Source organism: Carcharodon carcharias, chromosome 7, assembly GCF_017639515.1.
Source record: "Carcharodon carcharias isolate sCarCar2 chromosome 7, sCarCar2.pri, whole genome shotgun sequence".
Classification (NCBI taxonomy): domain Eukaryota; kingdom Metazoa; phylum Chordata; class Chondrichthyes; order Lamniformes; family Lamnidae; genus Carcharodon; species Carcharodon carcharias.
Window position 1 is genome coordinate 73,046,740 of NC_054473.1, and position 21,719 is coordinate 73,068,458.

General features: G+C 52.5%; 1 protein-coding gene across 2 annotated transcripts in view; it reads left to right on the forward strand.

Moving 5' to 3' along the window:
• Window positions 1–21,719, forward strand: part of rassf1 (Ras association domain family member 1) — a 93,978-nt gene that overhangs the window by 52,875 nt on the left and 19,384 nt on the right. The window contains exons 2-3 of one of the 2 annotated variants that reach the window (XM_041191497.1): window positions 4,512–4,636; window positions 19,970–20,083. In XM_041191497.1, coding sequence (XP_041047431.1) covers window positions 4,512–4,636; window positions 19,970–20,083 — 239 coding nt within the window. The remainder of the gene's footprint in view (window positions 1–4,511; window positions 4,637–19,969; window positions 20,084–21,719) is intronic. The other variant, XM_041191498.1, reaches the window with a different exon arrangement.

A 21,719-nucleotide genomic window follows, 5' to 3' on the forward strand; every position in this document is an offset into this window, starting at 1 on the left:
AAGCCTGAAGTTCAAAGGCACAAGGTATATTTTTAATTCAGTCGGTGAAGTCTGCACTTTTTTCTGCAGTTTTTTTCATCTTTCAAAGTTACTTGGTTCCTCGTCTGAGGAAGCTGTGCAGTCTGGATCTTAACTGTGTAGCAGCCCTTGCCAATATCATCACAAAGCCCATCACCACTACACCCTCTGGCCCCCCTCCCACCCTACCCCCAGCCCCGACGCTCCATCCTGGTCTGACAACAGCCAGTTTTCACTCCCAGTCTCCGAATTGGGAAATGATAAACTAAACACATCTGATGAGCCACATCTCCAACCACAGGAGATTGGGAGAGACTTCACATGCTGCTGTTGGTTATATTATCCATATAATATTCATGTACTTTGAGATGTGGCAGCATGGATATTTAGACAGGGAAGAGTTGGAAAAGCCAAGGGGGTGGGATGGGTTAGGGGAGAGGGGTATAGGAGACACAGGTAGGAGATGGGAGGTGAAAGGAGAGATCAGAAAGGCCAGGTCATTTGGAGATCGTGGCTTGAGGATTGGTAGGCAGGGGATGGGGGGTTCGATCCATTGTGGAAGCAGTTCACAGGAAGCGTAGGGGCCTGGGGGGAGGTTCTCTTACTCCTCTTGGCTCACAAGCAGTACTGGAAAAGGCACCTGCTTTAGCTGCTGGGTTTCCTGAGCCCAAATGGAAAAGAATGTGAGCCTTATTCAAATATTAAATAAGCCTCCTGTCAGAGGGTTAGTTCCAGCCACTGTTAGAATCAGCAATGAGATGGGTTGTGTTCAGGTTTAAGATTTTTAATATTTTAACATCCCACCTGACCCATTTCTGGAAGTTAGAATGTTTCCCCTCAACCTCTGGCATGCTTAGGAGCAACAGGTGCCTTTGGACCCATAAGTCCCAAAGCTCCCCATCACTGGGGTTTTCCTTGCTTCATCTCTGGGTCTGTTGTAGACTAATTGATAGAGATTGATGGCTATTATTAGTCAACAGCTGCAACTAACCAAATGGTAAAAAGCTCGGTCAGAAAGGTTGATCTTAAGAAGCATTTTAAAGGAGATGAGAGGGGTAGTGAGGGGGAGAGGATAAGGGAGGGAATTCCAGAGTTTAGGGCCTAAGGAGCTGAAGACGTGACCGCCAGGGGTGGGCAAAGGTAGCAGGAGATCCACAAAAGGCCAGAATTAGAGGAGCACTGAATTTTGGGACGCTTGTTGGACTGGAGATTATAGAGATAGGGAGGGCAAGACCACTGGACCAATTTAAACAAGAGGGGAATTTTAAAATCGAGAAATTGAGGGACAGGAAGCCGATATGGGTCAGGAAGCACATGGGTGATGGGTGCACAGCATTTACATGGAGCTGGTATCGAACTGAGACCTTTCACATCCACGTGGCTGATTACCACAGTTCCATATTGAAGCTGTATTACATCAGAGTTTCAGCAGGCATCTTCTAATTTTCTGTGGAAGGAGAAGCAGAGTTAACATTTCAGGTTGATGATCCAGTTCTGACGAAAGTTTGTTGACCTGAAATATTTTTTCTCTCTCCTTCCATAGGTGCTTTTAGATCAGACCTGCTGAGTATTTCCAGCATTCTCTGTTTTGCCTTCAGATTTCGAGCATCCGCAATATTTTTTTTCTCATTCTAATTTTGTTTGGCTTTTGAACCTTGACCATAAATGTAGTTAAATTGAACATTTAGCAGGAAATCAGTGAGTCTCTAGAAGTTTTCCACTGTGTCTCTCCATAATACAACAATCATTTTAACCACAGCTTCAAATTCTCTCTCAGACGTGGGTAAGAGTGGAACTCTGCCCAGTTGCTGAGGGTTAAAATTCTATTGCAGACCAAATGTTTAGCTTCTAACTTGTTTACAGTAAACTACACAGCTACCAGGAATGAAAGGGGGGAGGCTTTAATTGTGATGAGAATTAAGGGTTCCTGAGCAAAGCCCCACTGAGTCCAGATAAATCTGTAGCTCGCCAGGAATGTTCCGGTTGGATAAGGAATTCAGTCAACTACTAGCAGTTGGCAAATCTTTGGCCTAATAACAGAGTAGATATTTAGTCTAAATTAAAAAACAGAAAATAAACGCTGTGAGGTGGCCAGGGATCACAGGATGATCTGGAAGGGCCAAATGGCCTCCCACATCTTTAATTATCTTTGTGAAAATGAATATCATTCAAGGTAGTTAGTGATATTTGGACATTCACTGAATCGTGACTGGAAAATACTTTAGATTAGGTTTTTATATTTAAATGTTGCAATGGGAGCAAATGAGAAGGAGTTTACTCCATTGTAATTCTGTTAGCAGTAATAAATGTGAAAGGGTTTGATCCATGGGAATTGTGTGCAACAGGAATGATTGAGAAGCACAGTGAATATAAAGGTGTTTGATTGGGATTCTAGAGAGTGGTGGTGAACGTGAAGGGAAAATGGAGTTGAGTTGCAGTGCAGCAATGATCTAATTGAAAGGCAGAACAAACTCAAGGGCCTGAATGGCTTCCTACAATGTTTTTATGACCTAGGCTTTTAGGAGAAAGAAATGCTTGGCACAAGAGAAGAGACTGAGCTTCTTGAGGGTAGTTTTAGCAATGGAGGAGTTCCGCAGTAGTGATGCCAAGCATGTTACTAAATGAAGAACGGCCAAGGATACAGCAAAGATAGGAAGTGGCAGCTGGCTGTTTTAGATAAGGGAGATCATTCATGTGAAGAAACAAAATGGAAACCCAAAGTTGATAGGAATAGACCATCAGCAATAGTGCAGGGAGAATGATTTGAGAGGAAACTAGGAGAAAGCCTACATTAGGCTCAGGACATCCTAAAACACTCCACATCTAATGAATTACAGTAAGTCCTTGTTTGAGTTATGGTTGCGCTCTTAGAAATCATGACTTTAAGTGAAACAACTTCATGTGAATCATGGTTTCCCATAGTTAAAGCTGGAGTTAGGTTCTGTCGTACATCTCTCGCCCGAAAAAAACAATGTACAAAGTGAAATACTGTACTATACCTGTGCAGTACTGCGCATTCCTAAGCTGAAATAAACTTGCAAATTAAAATAAATCACTAAATATAAAATACATCCTGTATAATTTCAAATTAGATCATTCTTACCAGCCTTAAGATGTTTAAAAACATCCAATTTCGCTGCGAGGCTGATGGCTTTTCTTGTTTTCTTTGCAACAGCAGGCACATTACCAGCACCAACTGGGCATTTTTGGCTCATGTTTAAAAGTAATTTAAAGTCTCACGCATGGCAGGCATTCCTGAAACTCCAAAGTTTAAATCCAACCTTGTGCATGAGAAAAACTGCCCTGGCTTTGGATACCACTGAGTTTTTAAAAAAAATTGATGTTGCCTTGAATACTACAGTACAAACAGACTCTTTAACAATGATGCTGATCAGGTCATAGGATCTGACATTACGTGAAGGGAGCCGACACGCAATGACACGTGCTGCGTGATTACAATGGCAATGGGCGGCAATGATACACACACCATGAAGACGGACGACAGTGAAGATGAGCGGTGATGACCCGTGATCACGTGCGCACAGTGAAAACTAATGACGATGATGCAAGGAAGGCGACGACGCAAAACAACTCCAAAACAGAAATTACAACTTACATCAGGGAAAATAGACCTAAAACAAAAATGACTTTAAAACGAAACAACTACTAAAAAAAACAAGAGAGAGAGAGGCAGGGCAACTTGAAATGAAGACTTACTGAACATTTCAGATTTCATCAGTGTTGTTAAATAGACAAACGCAACAGCTGGACCACACAAAGAGCAAATGAATAACCATTTAATCTGTTTTGATGGTCTTGAATAAGGGACGAAAGTTGGCCAGGAGGCCAGAGAATTCAAAGTTGTTCTTTGAATAGTGTGGCGGGATATTTTAAATCCAAGGCAATGTTTCAGCTTAGGTTGTGTACACAAGCCTTGGACTGGATCTTGAACCTGTGGACTTCTGATAGTTTTCAGGATTGCCAACCTTATTGGGTTTTCCTGCAGACTCCAGATTAAAGAACAATTTCTCAAATGCTCCCGTGAGTCAGCTAAGAGAAAAATCATTGGGACATTTTCTTTTGTCTTGTTCCACCGCAGGGCCACAATGCACCTTGGATTTGATGCTACCCAAGTGCATGCTTGCTGCAATAAGACAATAGATAAAGGAGTTTCTCGAGTGCAGAGGATTGTGGCTATTGAAGCTGCCATTATTGACTGATTGATAAATTGGGCAGCCAAAGGCAGGGTTATCGGTTCAGGGCATTTTGAAACAGGATATCATGTGATGAAACGTCTGAGAATACAGTCCAACAAGAGTTGACGAGTCCAGTGGCCATGAACATGTATAGGAGATAGGAGGGCCGATCCTATGAAAGATATGAGATATTCAAGATAATAATAAATAATTTGGTTAAACAATCAGCCCCTGCTTTGGATTTGTGCCTAGGCAAGAAAGTAAAATCAAGTCTCTTGCTCTTTGCTTCTGTTTCAGACTGTAGATTCCGGTGTCACTACCGCTGCCGTCCCCTGATTCAGTTGGACTGTAACCGGCCAAAGACCAAGACATTGGGCCTTGTGGACATCACGGATAACACATTTGAACAAGACACAAATGTGGTAAGGGCCTGTGAATCTACCTGGTACTTAAAGATTAGAGTGTGGAAAAGGACGGGGGTTGGGGGTTTGCAAGGAGAAAGGTGGCAGTAAATCATGGCTCTAGCAGGACAGCTGACGCTGGCAAATTACATGAGACACAGACAGTAGAGTTACAATTTAATATGTTAATTGCAATATGGCTGTGCGCCAGCTGATTGTAGTTCATTTAATATCTCAAAACAATGACCCGTGGAATGAGAAGGGTCAGTCAGTCCATCATATTCACTCTGTCTAATAGCTAGGACAGCACTCAGCCCCTATCTATTACCAGCTCAGCAGCAACTATTTCTCAAGGGTCCCAATTTCAAACAATAAGGCCATCAGGATAATCACTCATGCTCCATTCAACACCCTCAGGACTGCGCAGTTAACTAAGACCCAAAATCCATTACAATTAATAGGCCACCAATTGTATGTGAAACATAAATTGGTAACCATTACCCTGTTGTATAAACATGAGCTCTGCACAGTTAGAGTAACCCATCTCCTGCACAATAAACATGCAGCCACAGATTCTGAATGAGGTCATCATTCTCCAACCTTTGAATCTGAATGAAGCCCTTGCTAGAGAGAGGACCTTACATGTGGCCTGAAACACGCCTGCTAGAATGGTGCTGTGTGTGGGTACAGCATGAATCCAGTGAGTGCCAGGCTGTGGATATTCTAACTCCTCACCTGCCCTCCTCTTGTTGGGCTTTTTAACATTGGGGTTACAGTTTTGGCTGCATTTTCTGATGCCGGACAAGAACAGTTGTGCACTCGGCACCCACTATAACCGCCAGCACATGTGTAGTTTCTTCCACCGCTCATATCATTGTGTGCCCATTATCCGCCTTCCTTGCCACTCGTTTTCCACCTCCCAACCCCTTGTTACCCCCCTCACCGCCCAACCTCAAGTCGTCACCACCCCTCCCAAGCCCTTGCTTTCCTGCTGAGTCTTTACTGCCACACCTCCTGAGCACTCACCATCCCTCTCGCCATCTCTCTCCCAACCCCTTACCACGAATGAGGTGGCAAGGTGAGGTTGAGGGCTCAGGAGATGGGGAGAGGGGGCTTAGGACAAGGGCAGCAAGCACTTTGCAGAAGGACAGGACTTGGGAGGGGTGGCGAAGACTTGGGAATGCAAAGAAGACTAGGGAGGGGGCAGTGAGCAGAGGTGGATAACAGGTGCACAACAATACCACAGAATCCACACATGCACTGGGGGGTGGAGTGGTTGCCGAGTGGGCATGCTCACCTATTCCTGTGCAGCAACAGGAGTTCTAGAGATCTGCTTTTTATTCCACATTTTTTTTGATTGAAGTGCTGAGCACCTCACATGGAGGTTTCTGTCAGACTGCTGTAAACCAATAAAGAGAAAGGAAACAAAGAGCTATTATTATTTTTAGATATATATGGATGGGTCACATAATTTACAGGGCTAGAATCTGACAGATGACTGGGTTTTGTTATTGTTTTGCAATCCTGTTCTGACTAAGCTGTTGGCTACTTTAGGAAAAGAGCATTGGTTATATAGCGCAGTCAGAATGAAATCACACAGGCTGGGCATGCTTTGTGCTCTGGGCTCAGTGTGCTTTTTGAGCCCCATAAGGTTGCTTTCCTTGACAGAACTGGCTCCAGGGCCTGATTTTTGGTCTCTCTGAGAAGATTACTCCAAGTGAGCTGGTGACTGTCTGTATTGCAATATATGACACATTGTGACTGTATGGATCAGTAGGTCTTTTCCTGCCCATATTGTTCCTATGTTCGTGGTGAGTGGCTTACTCCTATGTTGCTATTGGCACTGAACCAGCAACTTCACTGGAGTGAAATGCTGCCCTTGGAAGGTGTCACTCATTAAGTGAGTGTTTCTGAATGGTTGGCTGAGGGCTGCAGGACTTGTCCCCATTGAGAAGCCGTTCCTTTACCAAGCCCCTTTCATGTAAGGCTGAAGGATCAACATTTAGCCTAACCCAGTCCCCTTTCTGTACCATAGCCATAAAGTACAATTATTTGTAAAATTGTATGTAAGTTTTGTCATTTCTACTGTTGATGCTACAAAACTCAACGATAGCAACAACAGCAGCTTGCCTTTATATAGCACCTTTAACATATTAAAACAAATACATACCAGCACTATCAAGGTAAATTTGATACCAAGCTCCCAAAGGAGGTATTAAAAAAAGAAAGACTTCCATTTATATAGTGCTTTCCACAACAACTGGATGTCTCAAAGTGCTTTCCAGCCAATGAGAATCTTTTGAAGTGTAGTTACTATTGTAATGTAGGACACATGACAGTTTGACATTCCCATTTCCTACAACAGTGATCCAACTGGTACCTGGCAAAGGAGCAACAGCCGTTAAATAACCCAGACCCTTTTGGCATCTGTGGCACCAAATCCTTCCTGTAGTTGGGTTTTCCACCCAATGCCTCTGATGACAACAGAACTTGGTGGAGAAGCAGTACAGGTGGGATTGGTTCACTGTTTTCTGATTGCCCAAGTGGGGCAATCTGTATCTGTGTTTTCTGCACTGCAGGCCACATGAACATTTATGATGGTTTCCGGCAGACTGGGTCATGCATGTGACTGCACATTAAGGAAGCCCATAGTTTGTCTTTCTTGCCGCATCCACCCGACATAAACAAGGCAGGTGCACTCCCAACCGAAAGAAGCATCTCTGACTGAACCAAATTCATTATTCAATGTATAAAAAGCTTGAGTGTGAGACTGCCAAATTATGAATTTTTTTATGCTGTGGCTCCATACAACATGAACTAGTTTGAGACTGCCCAACTCCTTTCATGCTGAACTCTTACAGTGTAAGACAGAGGATAATTTCATTCTATCCCATCAAACCTAACAGAGGACATTAAGATTAGAAAAGAGTTTGGAAGGGAAGATGTTTCCATTTGCAGATGAAGCCAGAGCTAGAGACTATAGATATAAGTTAATCATTAATTAACCAATAAGTAATTCATAGGAATCTTCTTTACCAGAAGGTGCTTAGAATGTGGAACATGTGGGGCAGAACTTAGCCCTTATCGGGCGGTCTTGGCAGGGATGGGGGCGGTCCGCTGTCTGTAATCGAGGGCGAAAGACAATTTCGCACTGGTAGGCTAATTAAGGCCCGCCCAGCGTGAAATGTGAACGGCGCCTGTACAGGAGGGGGTGGAGGGCAAGTGCGAACTCCGTGCATGCGCGAGTGTGCACTTGCAAATCTCCCTGAGGCACAGAGCTGCCTCTGGGAGATGAACAATTTTCCAAATATAAAATAAAGCAGGGACATATTATAAATGAAATGTAAAATTTTTAATTTAATTTTTATTTGCTGTTGGAAACCTGATGCCACCCACGAATGAGGTTTCCTAAAAAGTGCAAAGGCTGCTTGGCTTTTTCATCTGCCTGCCAACCGTAAGGTTGGACGGGCAACAAATTTTTTTTTTAATTACCTTTTTAATGGTCTTCACAAACCTTTTAATTGTTGGCAGGCGCGTTGCTGACTCCGGCACGTGTCCATCAACCAAAATATCACGTGATTGCGCATTGACATCGGGACACTCGGCCTACCAGTGTGAAATCGTCTTCCGCCCTTGATCACAGGCAGCGGACGGCTTCCTGAGCGCCCCCATCCCTGCCAAGCCCGCCTGACAAGGGCTAAGTTCTGCCCCACATGTTCCACATTCTAAGCACCATCTGGTAAAGAAGTTTCTCTTGAATTACTTTACACTTGGGCACACACCCAACCTGCTCGCCTGCCAAGGTAAAACTTTTGCCCGTGGAGTAGTTGAGGCAAATGACATAGGTTGTTAGATAAACAGATAAGGGAGAAAGGAGGTTATGCTGATGCGGTGAGATGAAGAAGGGTGGGAGGAGGTTCATGAGGAACATAAATACTGATAAGGACTTGGTCTGTTTCTGTGCTGTAAATATTTTGCTACTTTGTAATCTGGGCTAGATTCAGACCAAGAATCCAAAGGTGTGTTAACCCTGTGCATCATCCAGTCCCCTTGTTTTAAACATATCATTTAATATTAAACTTGGACTCAGTCAGGTAACATACATCCAGGCATCAGCCAATTAGCAGTTCCATGCCTAGTTCCCTGATCCACTCCTCACAACAGTATAATAGGAATCACCACTATCATGTTGGAGCATGTTGGGTGTCCAATTCAGTCCCCTGCCAGCTAATTAACAGCATCTTTTATGATGTAGAGTCTTTAATGTGTAAAAACATCCTGAGGCACTTCACAGGATTGGTATGATACCATAAATAAAAACAAAATATTGTGGACGCTGGAGATCTGAAATAAAAACAGAAACTGCTGGAAATACGCAGGAGATGTGATGGCATTTGTGGAGAGAGAAACAGAGTTTACATTTTGAGTCCAATATGACTCTTCTTCGGAACCTGCCTCTCTTCAGTTCCAAAGAAGGGTCATATTGGACTCGAAACGTTAACTTTGTTTCTCCCTCCACAGATGCTGCCAGACCTGCTGAGATTTTCCAGTACTTCCTGTTTCTATTATGTTACCATGTTCACCTGAGCTGGTATGCCAAGCATCCACACCATGTTGAGACAGTCACAACTGTTGCCAGAATGCCTGACATCCGCTTATCAAAGCGAATCTTCTAAGGAGAATGTGAGTCTGGGATGTGCTCTCTTGTTGGTCAAAGGAAGTGCTACAAGGTCCCTCTGAAGGCTTCGCTTAGGAGTTTTGGTATTGGCCCTGAGTACTGGGAGAAGTTCACCCAGGATCATTGAAACATGGCGCAGCCAAATAAAAAACGGTGCAGCCTCCTTCAAAAGCAAGCACATATCGGAGGCAGAGAGAAAACGCAAGGAAAGGAAATCCCGAGCTGGCAACTTATCCATAGCTGAGTCACCTGTGGTATCCTGTCGTATTTGCAGCAGAACCATCTGGGTGCAAATCAGCTTCAGCAGCCACCTACATACTCACTGGAACCCTAGCAAGCACCCCACATGATGAATGTGGTCATCTTCACACAGAAGGACAAACAAAATAAAACGACACTAAGCTATATAAAGAGATATTGGGGTAAGTGTCCAAAAGCCTGGTCACAGAGGTAGATTCTAAGGATCAATTTAAAGGAGGATAGAGAAGAGGGAGAGATTTAGTGAAGGGTTTCCAGAGCTTAGGGCCTCAACAGGTGAAGATATGGTTGCCATGGTTGGAAGATGTGGAGCAATTAAAATTGGGGATGCTTTAGATGCCAGAATTGGAGGATCACAGAGATCTTGGAGCGTTTATAAGGCTGGAGTAATTTGTAGAGATGAGGAGAGGCAAAGCCATGGAGGGATTAGAACACAGATGAGAAACTTGAAATCATTACCGGGTGGAGAACCAGTGTAGGTCAGTGAGCACAGGGTGATGAGTGAACAGGATTTGGTGCAGGTTGGAACATGGCCAGCAAATTTTTGGATGAAATCACCAAGATCTTTGGACCCAGGTTCTGTGTCTTAAAACAGTACTTTAAAATACTGATGGAGAAAGTTAACGGATCAGTCTGTCTCATGGTCTAGAGGGACTGTCACTTTAAATAAGCTGTAGTAGCAAGAAGCCCGATAGGCAGGGCCTGCTCGGGGTAGGAGCAAAGGGAAACAACGGCTGGCGTACAGCTGGGACTCAAATTAGTTGGTATCCCTCCTGAGGATGGGGGGAGCAGCAAGCTACCTACCATCTGTACAATGGTGCTGTTACATTACCTCCTCACTCAGCCCAAGGCACATGCAGCCTCATCTGTGTTAATGAATACAGCGTCTGGGACTCCCTTTCATTGCACAGTGTGCTTTCGGGGACGTGGCAGTGCGGGGGAGGGGCAGGTTAAAGGTCTGTCAGGGATGCCAGTAACTCCACAGAAAACCCAGGACTAGCGAGGAAGGATAGTGCCTTCACTGAATCAATATTCACTCTTTGCTTACTTATGCAGTCTGACTCCTCAGGGATTTGGTAGGGGGTACAGCTACCAGAGAGTGGCCTTGAAGAAGGTTATTGCTCCTTCCTCCTGTTTTTTCCATGTTTGTGGATTAATTGAAAACAGCTGCAACCAACAGGAGTCACATTCTTCATTTAAATAATCAGTTAACTCCCCTCGGGGCTGGGGCCTTGAACCGACCGAAATCTGGTTCCTTTTTTCTACAGCTCCTGAGTTTCTGTGAAGTGGGCTTCAAATAAAAAAATTCACTCAACAACAGTTCAGCTTCCAGTTTAATTCTGGCCTTATGATGTGCAAACTTAACCTGTTAGGATTTTTAACTAATTTTCACCATGACTATAATAAACACCAGGAGCATGGTTTTTAGGCCCTGATGGGAGCAAGCACACAAGTGGATGGGAGTAGCAGATCACCTCCGAGCCAGGATGCCCCATCCAGCCCCTGGGCCATTTCCCTCCCAGAAGGGAAAAACAGAAAAAACTGGGAAATAAGAATACTGGTCCGAACTGTCTTGTATACCTTAAAGTGGAACATCAGTAAAACTGGGAAATAAGAGTACTGGTCTGAACTGCTTTTTTCCCTTCTGGGCTGGAGGTGTGATGGTGGCCAACAGGGCTCCTGTCCACAAGCAGCGGGTAGCAATTACCAGTAGTTAAAAGCCTATTAAGGCCTAAGGTGGAGAGGCCAGTCTGGACCCTTGCAAGGTGTCATCCAGGGAACAGGCCAGCTGCCTGGAGGCTGCCTCCCTGGCAGACTGGGATACTAGCACTCTAGATAGGCTCTGAGGCCCTACCGTCCTAACTGGCCACATCTGGAGCCATGGGCTGCCTGTGGAGGGGTACCCACTCCACAATGGTGGCTCGGCTACTGAAGACAGTTTTAAATTTTAAGAAGTTGGAGACAGGGTGCCTCCATGTGGAGGCATCCTCTCTCTTTCTCCCACCTGAACTGCAGGCTGCTGCTTCTTGGATGCTGCTTCTTTAATGCTGGAAGACCTCCTCTTGGTCTTCCAGCTTCAAGAGCCCACCTTAAGGAGCCCGGCCACCATCTTTAATTCTTTGGTGAGCCTGTCCTTTGGGCACTAATTGGCTAATTCTGGGCAAAGCACTGCCAACTGTTTTCCCCGCATTGCGGGCTGGTGACCCTGGTTCAACCCCAATGATGGAGTCCCAACCCGTAGCACAAAATCGTGTCCCAGAACGCAACCCATCATCTGGCTCCCATTTCCCAATCTAGTTTTGGATTTGGCAATAGATTTGGGGATACTCTCAACTCCTTTTCTTTGGAACTTTCTCCAGCCCTCAGTGCCGCTCAGTTTCACAGTGTCTAGAATGGGGAGGCCAATAATTCTGTGGATTAGGCAATTGCGTATTGTTAATATGCTGGCCTTGAAATGTGAAATGGGTTAAAATTGCTATTAACGTAGTGGAAGGAGGCCAGGCAAATGAACATGTTATATGGAGTCTGTTGAACTAGGGTGAGAGCGTTCTGCAGGACAATTTGAGAAGTTCCAAGCTCTGGGACAGTGCCTCACGAAGAGGAGGAGGTCAGAGTCAAGATAATGCAGACGCAACCTGGTGACTCTGAACATGGAGGGTCGGGTTGGGAGGTTGATGCCTTCTCTGCTGAACCAGCTTGGACCAGCAAGGCAGTCAGCAGGCATGGGTTTGTGACAATGGCCGGAATCTTCCGCCCCTGCAGGAGGTGAAGAAGGAGGCGGGCGGGCCTGAGAATTTGGTGGATTAGCATTGGGTCCAATGCCTTCCTACCTTCACTGGAAGCAAGTTCTGGCCCATGGTCAACTTATCCACTCAACTTCCACTTGAATCACTTAAAAGGTCAACTAAAGACTGCTTAAGGGCCTCTTCCCGCCTCCGCTGCAAACTTCCCAGCTCCAGGGGGGCCTGCCAACTTGCAGACTGCTCGACTGTTAAAACTGCACAGATATAGTGAGCCTTCCTCCTCAGAGTCAGTGCAGATGTCTCACTGCTTCTTCAGGCATTGTCAAGACACCCGCCGAGAACAGCAGATTCTGCCCAACATTGTAATTGATTTACAGTGAATGTGCTCACCCAGAGCTTTCCAAACCTTCAGCAGACTGAGCGTGTTCTCCGCTGGCACACGTTTGCCCAGCAGAGAATGACGAAAGTGTCTGCAGCCTGTTTGCAAACTGACATAATGGCCTGCTGAATTTTGTGACTCCAGGCGAGACTTCACTCATCAAGGGGACGCAGTTTGGGGAAATCAGTGTACTGAAGGTCAGAAGGATAGGTTCACAGCACACTCAACTTATCCTGACACCCACCGCCACTTCACAGAGATTGCAGACAAAACCACGTGTAAATGATCCATTTCAGCAGGTTGGGAAGTCACAGAGTGCAGAAGTCATTTCCTGTCCCGGGTGCGTAGTTCAAGTTAGTGTGCTGAGGTTTTTTTTTATTGTCCTCGAGTCTCGCTTCTGGGGGTTGAGGTGTGGCCCAAATAATTTAGGTGGTCAGGAATTTGTACAGGTAATGCAGGATTCCAACTGAATCTCAGTGTAGTCTATTGCTCTTTGCCTTTCTGTTCCATTCCCCTCCCTCCCTTTTGCCTCAGCATTCCTCCCTCCATTTCTTCACCCCTTCTCTTCCAAGCCCCTCTCTCCCCTTCCTACCCGACTTCCTTACCCTCCGCCCACCATTCCTTCGCCCCTGCCCTCCCCTTCCACCCCCTCACACCCTCCCCTTCCAACCCCCTCACGCCCTCCACTTCCAACACCCCTCACGCCCTCCTCTTCCACCCCCCTCACGCCCTCCCCTTCCAACCCCCACACGCCCTCCCCTTCCAACCCCCCTCACGCCCTCCCCTTCCAACCCCCTCACGCCTTCCCCTTCCACCCCCCTCACGCCCGCCACTTCTACCCCCTTCACGCCCTCCCCTTCCAACCCCCCTCACGCCCTCCCTTTCCAACCCCCTCACGCCTTCCCCTTCCAACCCCCCTCACGCCCTCCCCTTCCAACCTCCCTCATGCCCTCCCTTTCCAACCCCCTCACGCCCTCCACTTCCAACGCCCCTCACGCCCTCCTCTTCCACCCCCCTCACGCCCTCCCCTTCCAACCCCCACACGCCCTCCCCTTCCAACCCCCCTCACGCCCTCCCCTTCCAACCCCCTCACGCCTTCCCCTTCCAACCAACTCATGCCCTCCCTTTCCAACCCCCTCACGCCCTCCCCTTCCACCCCCCTCACACCCTCCCCTTCCACCCCCTTCACACCCTCTCCTTCCACCCCCCTCACGCCCTTCCCTTCCCCCCTCCCTCCCTCCCTCCCCCTTTTTCCCCCTCCCTGCTCCTTTCCCCCTCTCTCTCCCTTTTCCCCCCTCCCCTTTCTCCCCTCCCCTCCCTCCCCCTCCCTGCCCCCTCCCCCCTTTCCCCCTACCTCCCCTTTCCACCCCCCTCCCCTTCCCCCCTCCCTCCCACTCTCCCTTCCCCACCCCCCTCCCTCCCCCTTCCCCCTCCCTCACCCTTTCCCCCTCCCTCCCCCTTTCCCTCTCCCCATTTCCCCCCTCTCACCCCCTTTTCCCTCCCCCATTCCCCCCTCCCCCTTCCCCCTCCCCCTTTTCCCTCCTCTCCCTCCCCCTTCCCACCTCCTCCCTCCCCCTTCCCACCTCCTCCCTCCCCCTTTCCCCTCCCCCTTCCACCCTCCCTCCCCCTTCCCACCCTCTCCCTCCCCCTTCCCACCCTCTCCCTCCCCTTGCCCCCTTCCCCTCCCTCCCCCTTCCCCCTCCCTCCCACTTCCCACGCCCTCCCTCCCCCTTGCCCCTTTCCTCCTCCCTCCCCCTTTCCATCCACACCCTCCCTCTTTCCCTCCCCCTTTTCCTCCCCCCTCCCTCCCGCCCTCCCTTCCCCCATTCCCCCTTTCCCCCTCCCCCTTTCCCACCCCCCCCTCCCTACCCGTCCCCCCTTCCCCTCCTCCCACCCCCTTCCCACACCCTCCCTCCCCCTTGCCCCTTTCCCCTCCCTCCCCCTTTCCCTCCACCCCCTCCCTCCTGCCCTCCCCCTATCTCCCCTCCCACTTTCCCCCTCCCCCTTCACCCCCCTCCCCCTTCACCCCCGTACTCCCCCTTCCCCACGTCCCTCCCTCTCCCCCTTTGCCCCTTGCCCCCTTTGCCCCCTCACACTTTCCCGCCCTCCCTCCCCCTTTCCACCCCCCCTCTCTCCCCTTCCCCCTTCACCCCTCCCTCCCCCTTCCCGCCCCCTCCATCCCCCTTCACTCCTGTCCCTCCCCCTCCCCACTCCCGCCCCCTCCCCCTCCCTTCCCACCCCCCTCCCTCCCCCCTCCCCCTCCCCCACTCCCTCCCCCCTTCCCTCTCCCTCCCCCTTCCCCCTTGCCACTTTCCCCCTCCCCCTTTCCCCCTCCCCCTTGTCCTCCCCTCCCCCTTTCCCCCTCCCCCTTTTCCCTCCCCTCCGTCCCCCTTCCCACCCCCTCCCTTCCCCTTGCCCCTTTGACCCCCTCTCCCTTTCCCTCCTCCCCCTTTCCCTCCCTCCCCCTTCCCCCTCCCACTTCCCCTTCCCCCTTCCCCTTCCGCCCTCCCCCTTCCCACCTCCCCCTTTCCCCCCTGCCCCCTCCCACTTTCTCGCCCACCCTCCCGCTTTCCACCCCTTCCCTCCCCCTTTCCACCCCCCTCCTCCCCCTTTCCACCCCCTCCCTCCCCCTTTCCCTCCACCACCTCCCCCTTTCCCCCTCCCCTCCCCCATCCCCCCTCCCCCTTCCCCCCTCCCCCTTTCCCCCTCCCCCTCTCTCCCCCTCCCGCTTTCCCCCTCCCCTCCCCCATCCCCCCTCCCCCTTTCCCCCTCCCACTCTCTCCCCCTTCCGCTTTCCCCCCTCCCTCCCCCTTTCCCCCCTTCCTCCCTCCCTCCATCTTTCCCCCTCCCGCCCTCCTTCCCGCTTTTCCCCCTCCCTCCCTCCCCCTTTTCCCGCACCTACCTCCCTCCCCCTTTCCCCACCTCCCTCCCTCCCCCCTTTCACCCCCTCCCCCTTTCCCCCTCCCTTCCTCCCTCCCCTTTCCCCCCTCCCTCCCTCCCCCTTTCCTTCCACCCCCTCCCTCCCTCCCCATTTCCCTACACCCCCTCCCTCCCTCCCTCCCCCTCTCCCTCCACCACCTCCCCCTTTCCCCCTCCCCTCCCCCATCCCCCTCCCCCTTTCCCCCTCCCCCTCTCTCCCCCTTCCGCTTTCCCCCCTCCCTATCCCCACTCCCCCTTTCCCCCTCCCTCCCCCTTTCCCCCCTTCCTCCCTCCCTCCATCTTTCCCCCTCCCGCCCTCCTTCCCCCTTTTCCCCCTCCCTCCCTCCCCCTTTTCCCCCACCTACCTCCCTCCCCCTTTCCCCACCTCCCTCCCTCCCCCCCTTTCACCCCCTCCCCCTTTCCCCCTCCCTTCCTCCCTCCCCTTTCCCCCCTCCCTCCCTCCCCCTTTCCTTCCACCCCCTCCATCCCTCCCTCCCCCTTCCCTACACCCCCTCCCTCCCTCCCTCCCCCTTTCCCTCCACCCCCTCCCTCCCTCCGCCTTTCCCCTCTCCCTCCCTCCCCCCTTTCCCCCCTCGCTCCCTCCCCCTTTTCCCCCACCTCCCTCCCTCCCCCTTTCCCCCCTCCCCCTTTCTCCCCTCCTCCCTCTCCCTTTCCCTCCCTCCCCCTTTACATCCCCCTCCCTCCCCCTTTCCCTCCCTCCCTCCCCGTTTCCCTCCACCCCCTCCCTCGCTCCTCCCCTTTCCCCCCTCCCCCTTTCCCCCTCCCCCTTTTCCCTCCCTCCCCCTTTCCCCCCTCCATTCCTCTTTCCCCTTTCCCCCTCCATCCCCCTCCCTCCCTCCCTACCCCTTTCCCCCCCTCCCTCCCCCTTTCCCCCCTCCCTCCATCCACCCCCTCCCTCCCTCCATCCTTCTTCCCCCCTCCCTCCCTCCCTCTTTTCCCCCCTCCCTCTTTCCCCCTCCCTCCCTCCCCCTTTCCCCCCCTCCCTTCCTCCCTCCCCCTTTCCCCCCTCCCACCCCCTTTCCCTCCCTCCCCCTTCCCCCCTCCCTCCCCCTTTTCCCCCACCTCCCTCCCTCCCCCTTTCCCTACACCCCCTCCCTCCCTCTGCCTTTCCCCCCTCCCTCCCTCCCCCTTTCCCCTCCTCCCTCCATCCTTCCCTCCCCCTTTCACCCCCCTCCCCCTTTCCCCCTCCCTTCTTCCCTCCACCTTTACCCCCTTCATCCCTCCCCCTTTCCCTCCCTCCGTCCCACTTTCCCTCCCCCTTTCCCTCCACCCCTCCCCCTTTCCCTCCCTCCCCCTTTCCCTCCACCCCTCCCTCCCTCTGCCTTTCCCCCCTCCCTCCCCCTTTTCTGCCCTCCCTTCCTCCCCCTTTTCCGCCCTCCCTTCCTCCCCCTTTTCCCCCTTCCCTCCCTCCCCCTGCCCCCCTCCCTCCCTACCCCTTTTCCCCCACCTCCCTCCCTCCCCCTTTTCCCCCATCTCCCTCCCTCCCCCTTTCCCCCCTCCCCCTTCCCCCCTCCTCCCTCTCCCTTTACCCCCTTCCTCCCTCCCTCCCCCTTTCCCCCCTCCCTCCCCCTTTCCGTCTCTCCCTCCCCATTTCCCTCCCCTTTCCCTCCATCCCTCCCTCCCTCCCCCTTTCCCTCCCCTTTTCCCCCGCCTCCTTCCCTCCCCCTTTTCCCCCCTCCCTCCCTCTCTCCCCTTTCCCCCCTCCCTCCCTCCCCATTTCCCCCCCTCTCTCCCACCCCCTTGCCCCCCTCCTTCCCCCTTTTCTCCCCTCCCTCCCCCTTTCCCCCCCACCCTGCCTCCCCTTTCCCCCTCCTCCCCCTCCCCTTTCCCCACCCCTTTCCCCCCTCCCTCCCCCTTCCCCCTCCCTCACTCCCCCCTTTCCCCCCTCGCTCCCTCCCCCTTTTCCCCCCTCCCTCCCCCTTTTCCCCCACCTCCCTCCCTCCTCCTTTCCCCCTCCCTCCCTCCCCCTTTTCCCCCCTCCCTCCCCCTTTCCTCCATCCCTCCCCCTTTCCCCCCTCCCTCCCCCTCTCCATTTCCCTCCACCCCCTCCCTCCCATTTCCCTCCCCCTTTCCCCCCACCTCCCTCCCTCCTTCCCCCTTTTCCCCCACTCCCTCCCTCCCCCTTTTCCCCTCTCCCTCCCTCTCCCTTTCCCCCCATCCCTCCCTCCCTCCCCCTTTCCCCCTCCCTCCCCATTTTCTCCCCTCCCTCCCCCTTTTCTCCCCTCCCTCCACCTTTCCCCCCCTCCCTGCCTCCCCCTTTCCCCCCTCCCTCCCCCGCCCCTTCCCCCTCCCTTCCTCCCCCTTTCCCCCCTCGCTCTCTCCCCCTTTTCCCCCTCCCTCCCTCCCTCCCCCTTTTCCCCCACCTCCCTCCCTCCCCCTTTCCACCTTTCCCCCCTCCCTCCTCCTCCCCTTTCCCTCCCCCTTTCCCTCCACCCCCTCCCACCCTCCCCATTTCCCTCCACCCCCTCCCTCCTCACTCTTTCCCTCCATCCCCTCCCCCTTTTCCCCCCTCCCTCCCTCCCTCCTTCCCCCTTTCCCCCCCCTCCCTCCCCCTTCCCCCCTCCCTCCCTCCCCCTTTCCCCCCTCCCTCCCCCTTTCCCCCTCTCTCCTTCCCCCTTCCCACGCTCCCTCTTTTTCGATCCCTCCCTACCTCCCCTTCCCCCCTCCCTCCCCCTTTTCCCCCTCCCCTTTTCCCTCCCTCCCCCTTCCCCCTCCATACCTCCATCCCCCTTCCCCCCTCAGCTTTCCCCCCTCCCTCTCTCCCCCTTCCCCCCTCCCTCCCTCCATCCACCCCCTCCCTCTCTCCATCCTTCTTCCCCTCCCTCCCTCCCTTTTTTCCCCCTCCCTCCCCTTCCCCCTCCCCCTTCCCCCTCCCTCTTTTCCCCCCTCCCTCCTCTTTCCCCCTCTCTCCCCCTTTCCCCCTCCCTCCCTCCCCCTTCCCCCTCCCCCTCCCCCTTTACCCCCTCCCTCCCTCCCCCTTTTCCCCTCCCCCTCCCTCCTCCTTTTCCCCTCCCCCCTCCTCCTTTTCCCTTCCCTTCCTCCCCCTTCCCCTCCTTCGTCCCTCCCTCCCCTTTACACCCTCTCCCTCCCCCTCCCTCCCACCCCCTTCCCCCCTCTTCCCCCCTTTCCCCCTCCCTCCCTCCCCTTACCCCCCTTTCCCCCCTCCCTCCCCCCTCCCTCCACCTTCCCTCTTCCCTCCCCCCTTCCCCTCTCCCTTCCCATCCCTCCCCCCTTCCCCTCTCCCTCTGCCCCTTCTCCCCTTCCTCCCTCCACACCCTCCCTTTTTCCCCTCTCCCTCCCCCTTTCCTCCTCCCTCTCCCTAATCGATCCCCACAATACCCCCTCCCACGCCCCTCTATCCACGCCCTCATCGTCCTCCCTTCCCTCTCACTCCCTCCCCCTCACCTCCCTCCCCCTCGTTTCCCTCCCCCTCGCCGTCCCCTCTCCTCTCTCCATCTTCCCCCTCTTTGCTCCCCCTCCCTTCTCCTCCCTCGCCTCTCCTCCCTCCATGCCCCTCCCCTCTCCTCCCTCCATGCCCCGTCCCCTCCATCCTCTCCCCTCTCCTCCCTCCATCCCCCTTTCATTCCCTTTATTTGCTCCCCAACCTAACCATCCCCCTCTCCTCCTCTTCCTCCTCGCCCTTCCCTCCCTGCCTCCCCCTCCCCCTCTATTTCCACCCTCTCTCCCTCCTCCACCCTCCCTTTCCTCTTTTCCCCTCCTCCATCTCCCTCACTATCCCCACCCCTCCCTCTCCCCTTTCCCCCTACCTCCCCTCCTGCTCCATTTTTTCTCTCCCCATCCCCTCCCTCCCGCTACTCCTCCTTTCCTCCCACCCCTTTTTTCTCTTCCATCTCCTTCCCATCCCCCTCCCATTTTGGTTTTCTTGTACTGCTTTCTATTTAAAGCTCTGTTTAGCACGCCTGTGAAAGGTTTGGTCTGTGCCTTTTAGAGCAGCTTGGCATGGCAGGGGTTAAAGCAGCTATATTTGGCAGTTGGAATAGTTGGAGGATGAAATCAGTGGGATTGCACGTAAAAGGCAGGAAGGGGGCGGAACCGGATTAGATCACACATTCCCAGCCCTTTCCCACCAGCAAATCAGCTCTGGAGATCTGCAGTGTGTGTACTTTCCAATTTCAACGGCTGGCAGAGCGAGAGAAAACCCCCAGCACTGAGCTGAGACAATACAGGAGCGACCAGAGTGAGACAGTAACAGTGAGGGCTTCCTTATCCACGTAGAGGACAGGGCTTTTTGTGCAAGAGCTTTAACAGGCAGTTGAGGTCAGCTTTCCTCCACTTTCAGTAGGTTATCTTTTTTTTCCAATTTTCTCCTTCCCTGCCTCTCCTCGTTGTTCCAGATGACGTGGACCAGTACTAGCAGCAGTGGTTACTGCAGTCAGGAGGAAGACTCAGAGTTTGAACAGTTCTTCACTGCCAGGACCTCCTTCATCAAGAAACCCAGGAAGTACAAGGTGAGTTATTGTGAGCTCAAGGCATGGGTGAGGGGGAATAGAGAGGGACGAGGGCTGTGGAGGAGAGCTGGGGAGTGGCGTGAGGAGGAAAGAGGGACAAAAGATGTGGAGGTGAGTTGGGGATCTGATGAGGTAGTGAGGAGGTGAGTTGGGGAGGTGGTGAGGGGATGAGGAGGTGAATTGGAGACAGGGTGAAGGGGTGAGGAGGCGAGGTGGGGGCGGGGTGAGGAGGCGAGGTGGGGGCAGGGTGAGGAGGCGAGGTGGGGGCAGGGTGAGGTGGCGAGCTGGGGGCGGGGTGAGGAGGTGAGCTGGGGGCAGGGTGAGGAGGCGAGGTGGGTGGGGTGAGGAGGCGAGGTGGGGGGTGGGGTGAGGAGGCAAGGTGGGTGGGGTGAGGAGGCGAGGTGGGGGGTGGGGTGAGGAGGCGAGGTGGGGGGTGGGGTGAGGAGTGAGTTAGGGTGTTGGAGATGCGGGTGGAAGGGAATAGTGGGAATTTGAAGGGGAGGAGAAGAAGGGGAGGGCAACGTGGCGGGTTATAGAGGTGAAGGGAGATGAAGAGGAGAGGAGTGAGGAGGAGAGTTGGGAAAGGGGCTCTGGAGGAGTATTGAGGGAGCTGGAGAGTTGGCAGAGTATGGGGAGATGTGGAGAGGAAAGGGGTTGAAAAAACTGGTGTAGAGTGGAACAGGTGGGCTAAAGAGAAGGGAGAGTATGGCAGTGAAGGGAGCCTGGGGTAGGTTTTGCGGGGTCGGGGGGGCGATGGTGTTGGGGGAGAGGTGCAAATGGGAGGAGATCCCGGGAGTGTTACAGTCCATAGCTTGTTCTTGTCACTGTGAGCAGTTAAGATGTGTAGAAGCCTTGCCTAGGGAAAGGTTGGGGGTGGGGGTGTTGTGGAAAAATTAAAATGTTTCAGAAAGAGACAGATAACTGGAGTGATTGACCTGTACTGACTCTTGACCTTTGACCTCTGACCCAGTGCTTTGATGATTGTCAAAAAAATATTGCTGCCTATCATGGCTTTAGGTGTACTTCTCTATGGCATTCTTAGGACCCCTTGTGAAATTCAAGCAGGCTCATGATGCCCAAGCTCCCTCCTGTAATTTTAGAACTGATTGACTCTGTGTTTAATATCAGTTCATTTCTTTAAATGGGACAAAACTTCAAACAACCAAACTGGAGTTTCCAAATGACATTCTTTTGGCCAGCTCACTTGAGATTTAGAAAGTAAGTTACTAAGTAACTGGCCTGACTCAAGACACAATGTCCTCACAGACGGTGCTAATTAAGGTTTTTGTTTCAAGATGAATTGCAGTCAGGTCATGGAACTGTACAGCGAGAGTTAAGGCCTTATTACACTGAGGTTTTGTTGCACAGCACTGGCTCCAGTTCTCCCTTTGATCTTTCTCCCTTGACTGCTGCAGTCATGCAGGACAATATCCCCCTGCCTGAGTCCTGTGCCCAAGTAGTGTATTCTCAGTGATGCAGGGTAATAAATATTAGAGGGGCCACCAACTGCAGTGGCATCAAAGCCAGTAGAATACTGTCCTCAATCCATATCAACAACTTGCATTTGTATAGCATTCTAAACATCGTTGTACCCCAAGGTGTTTCATATAAGGGGAAGACAGAGGGTTTGAGACAG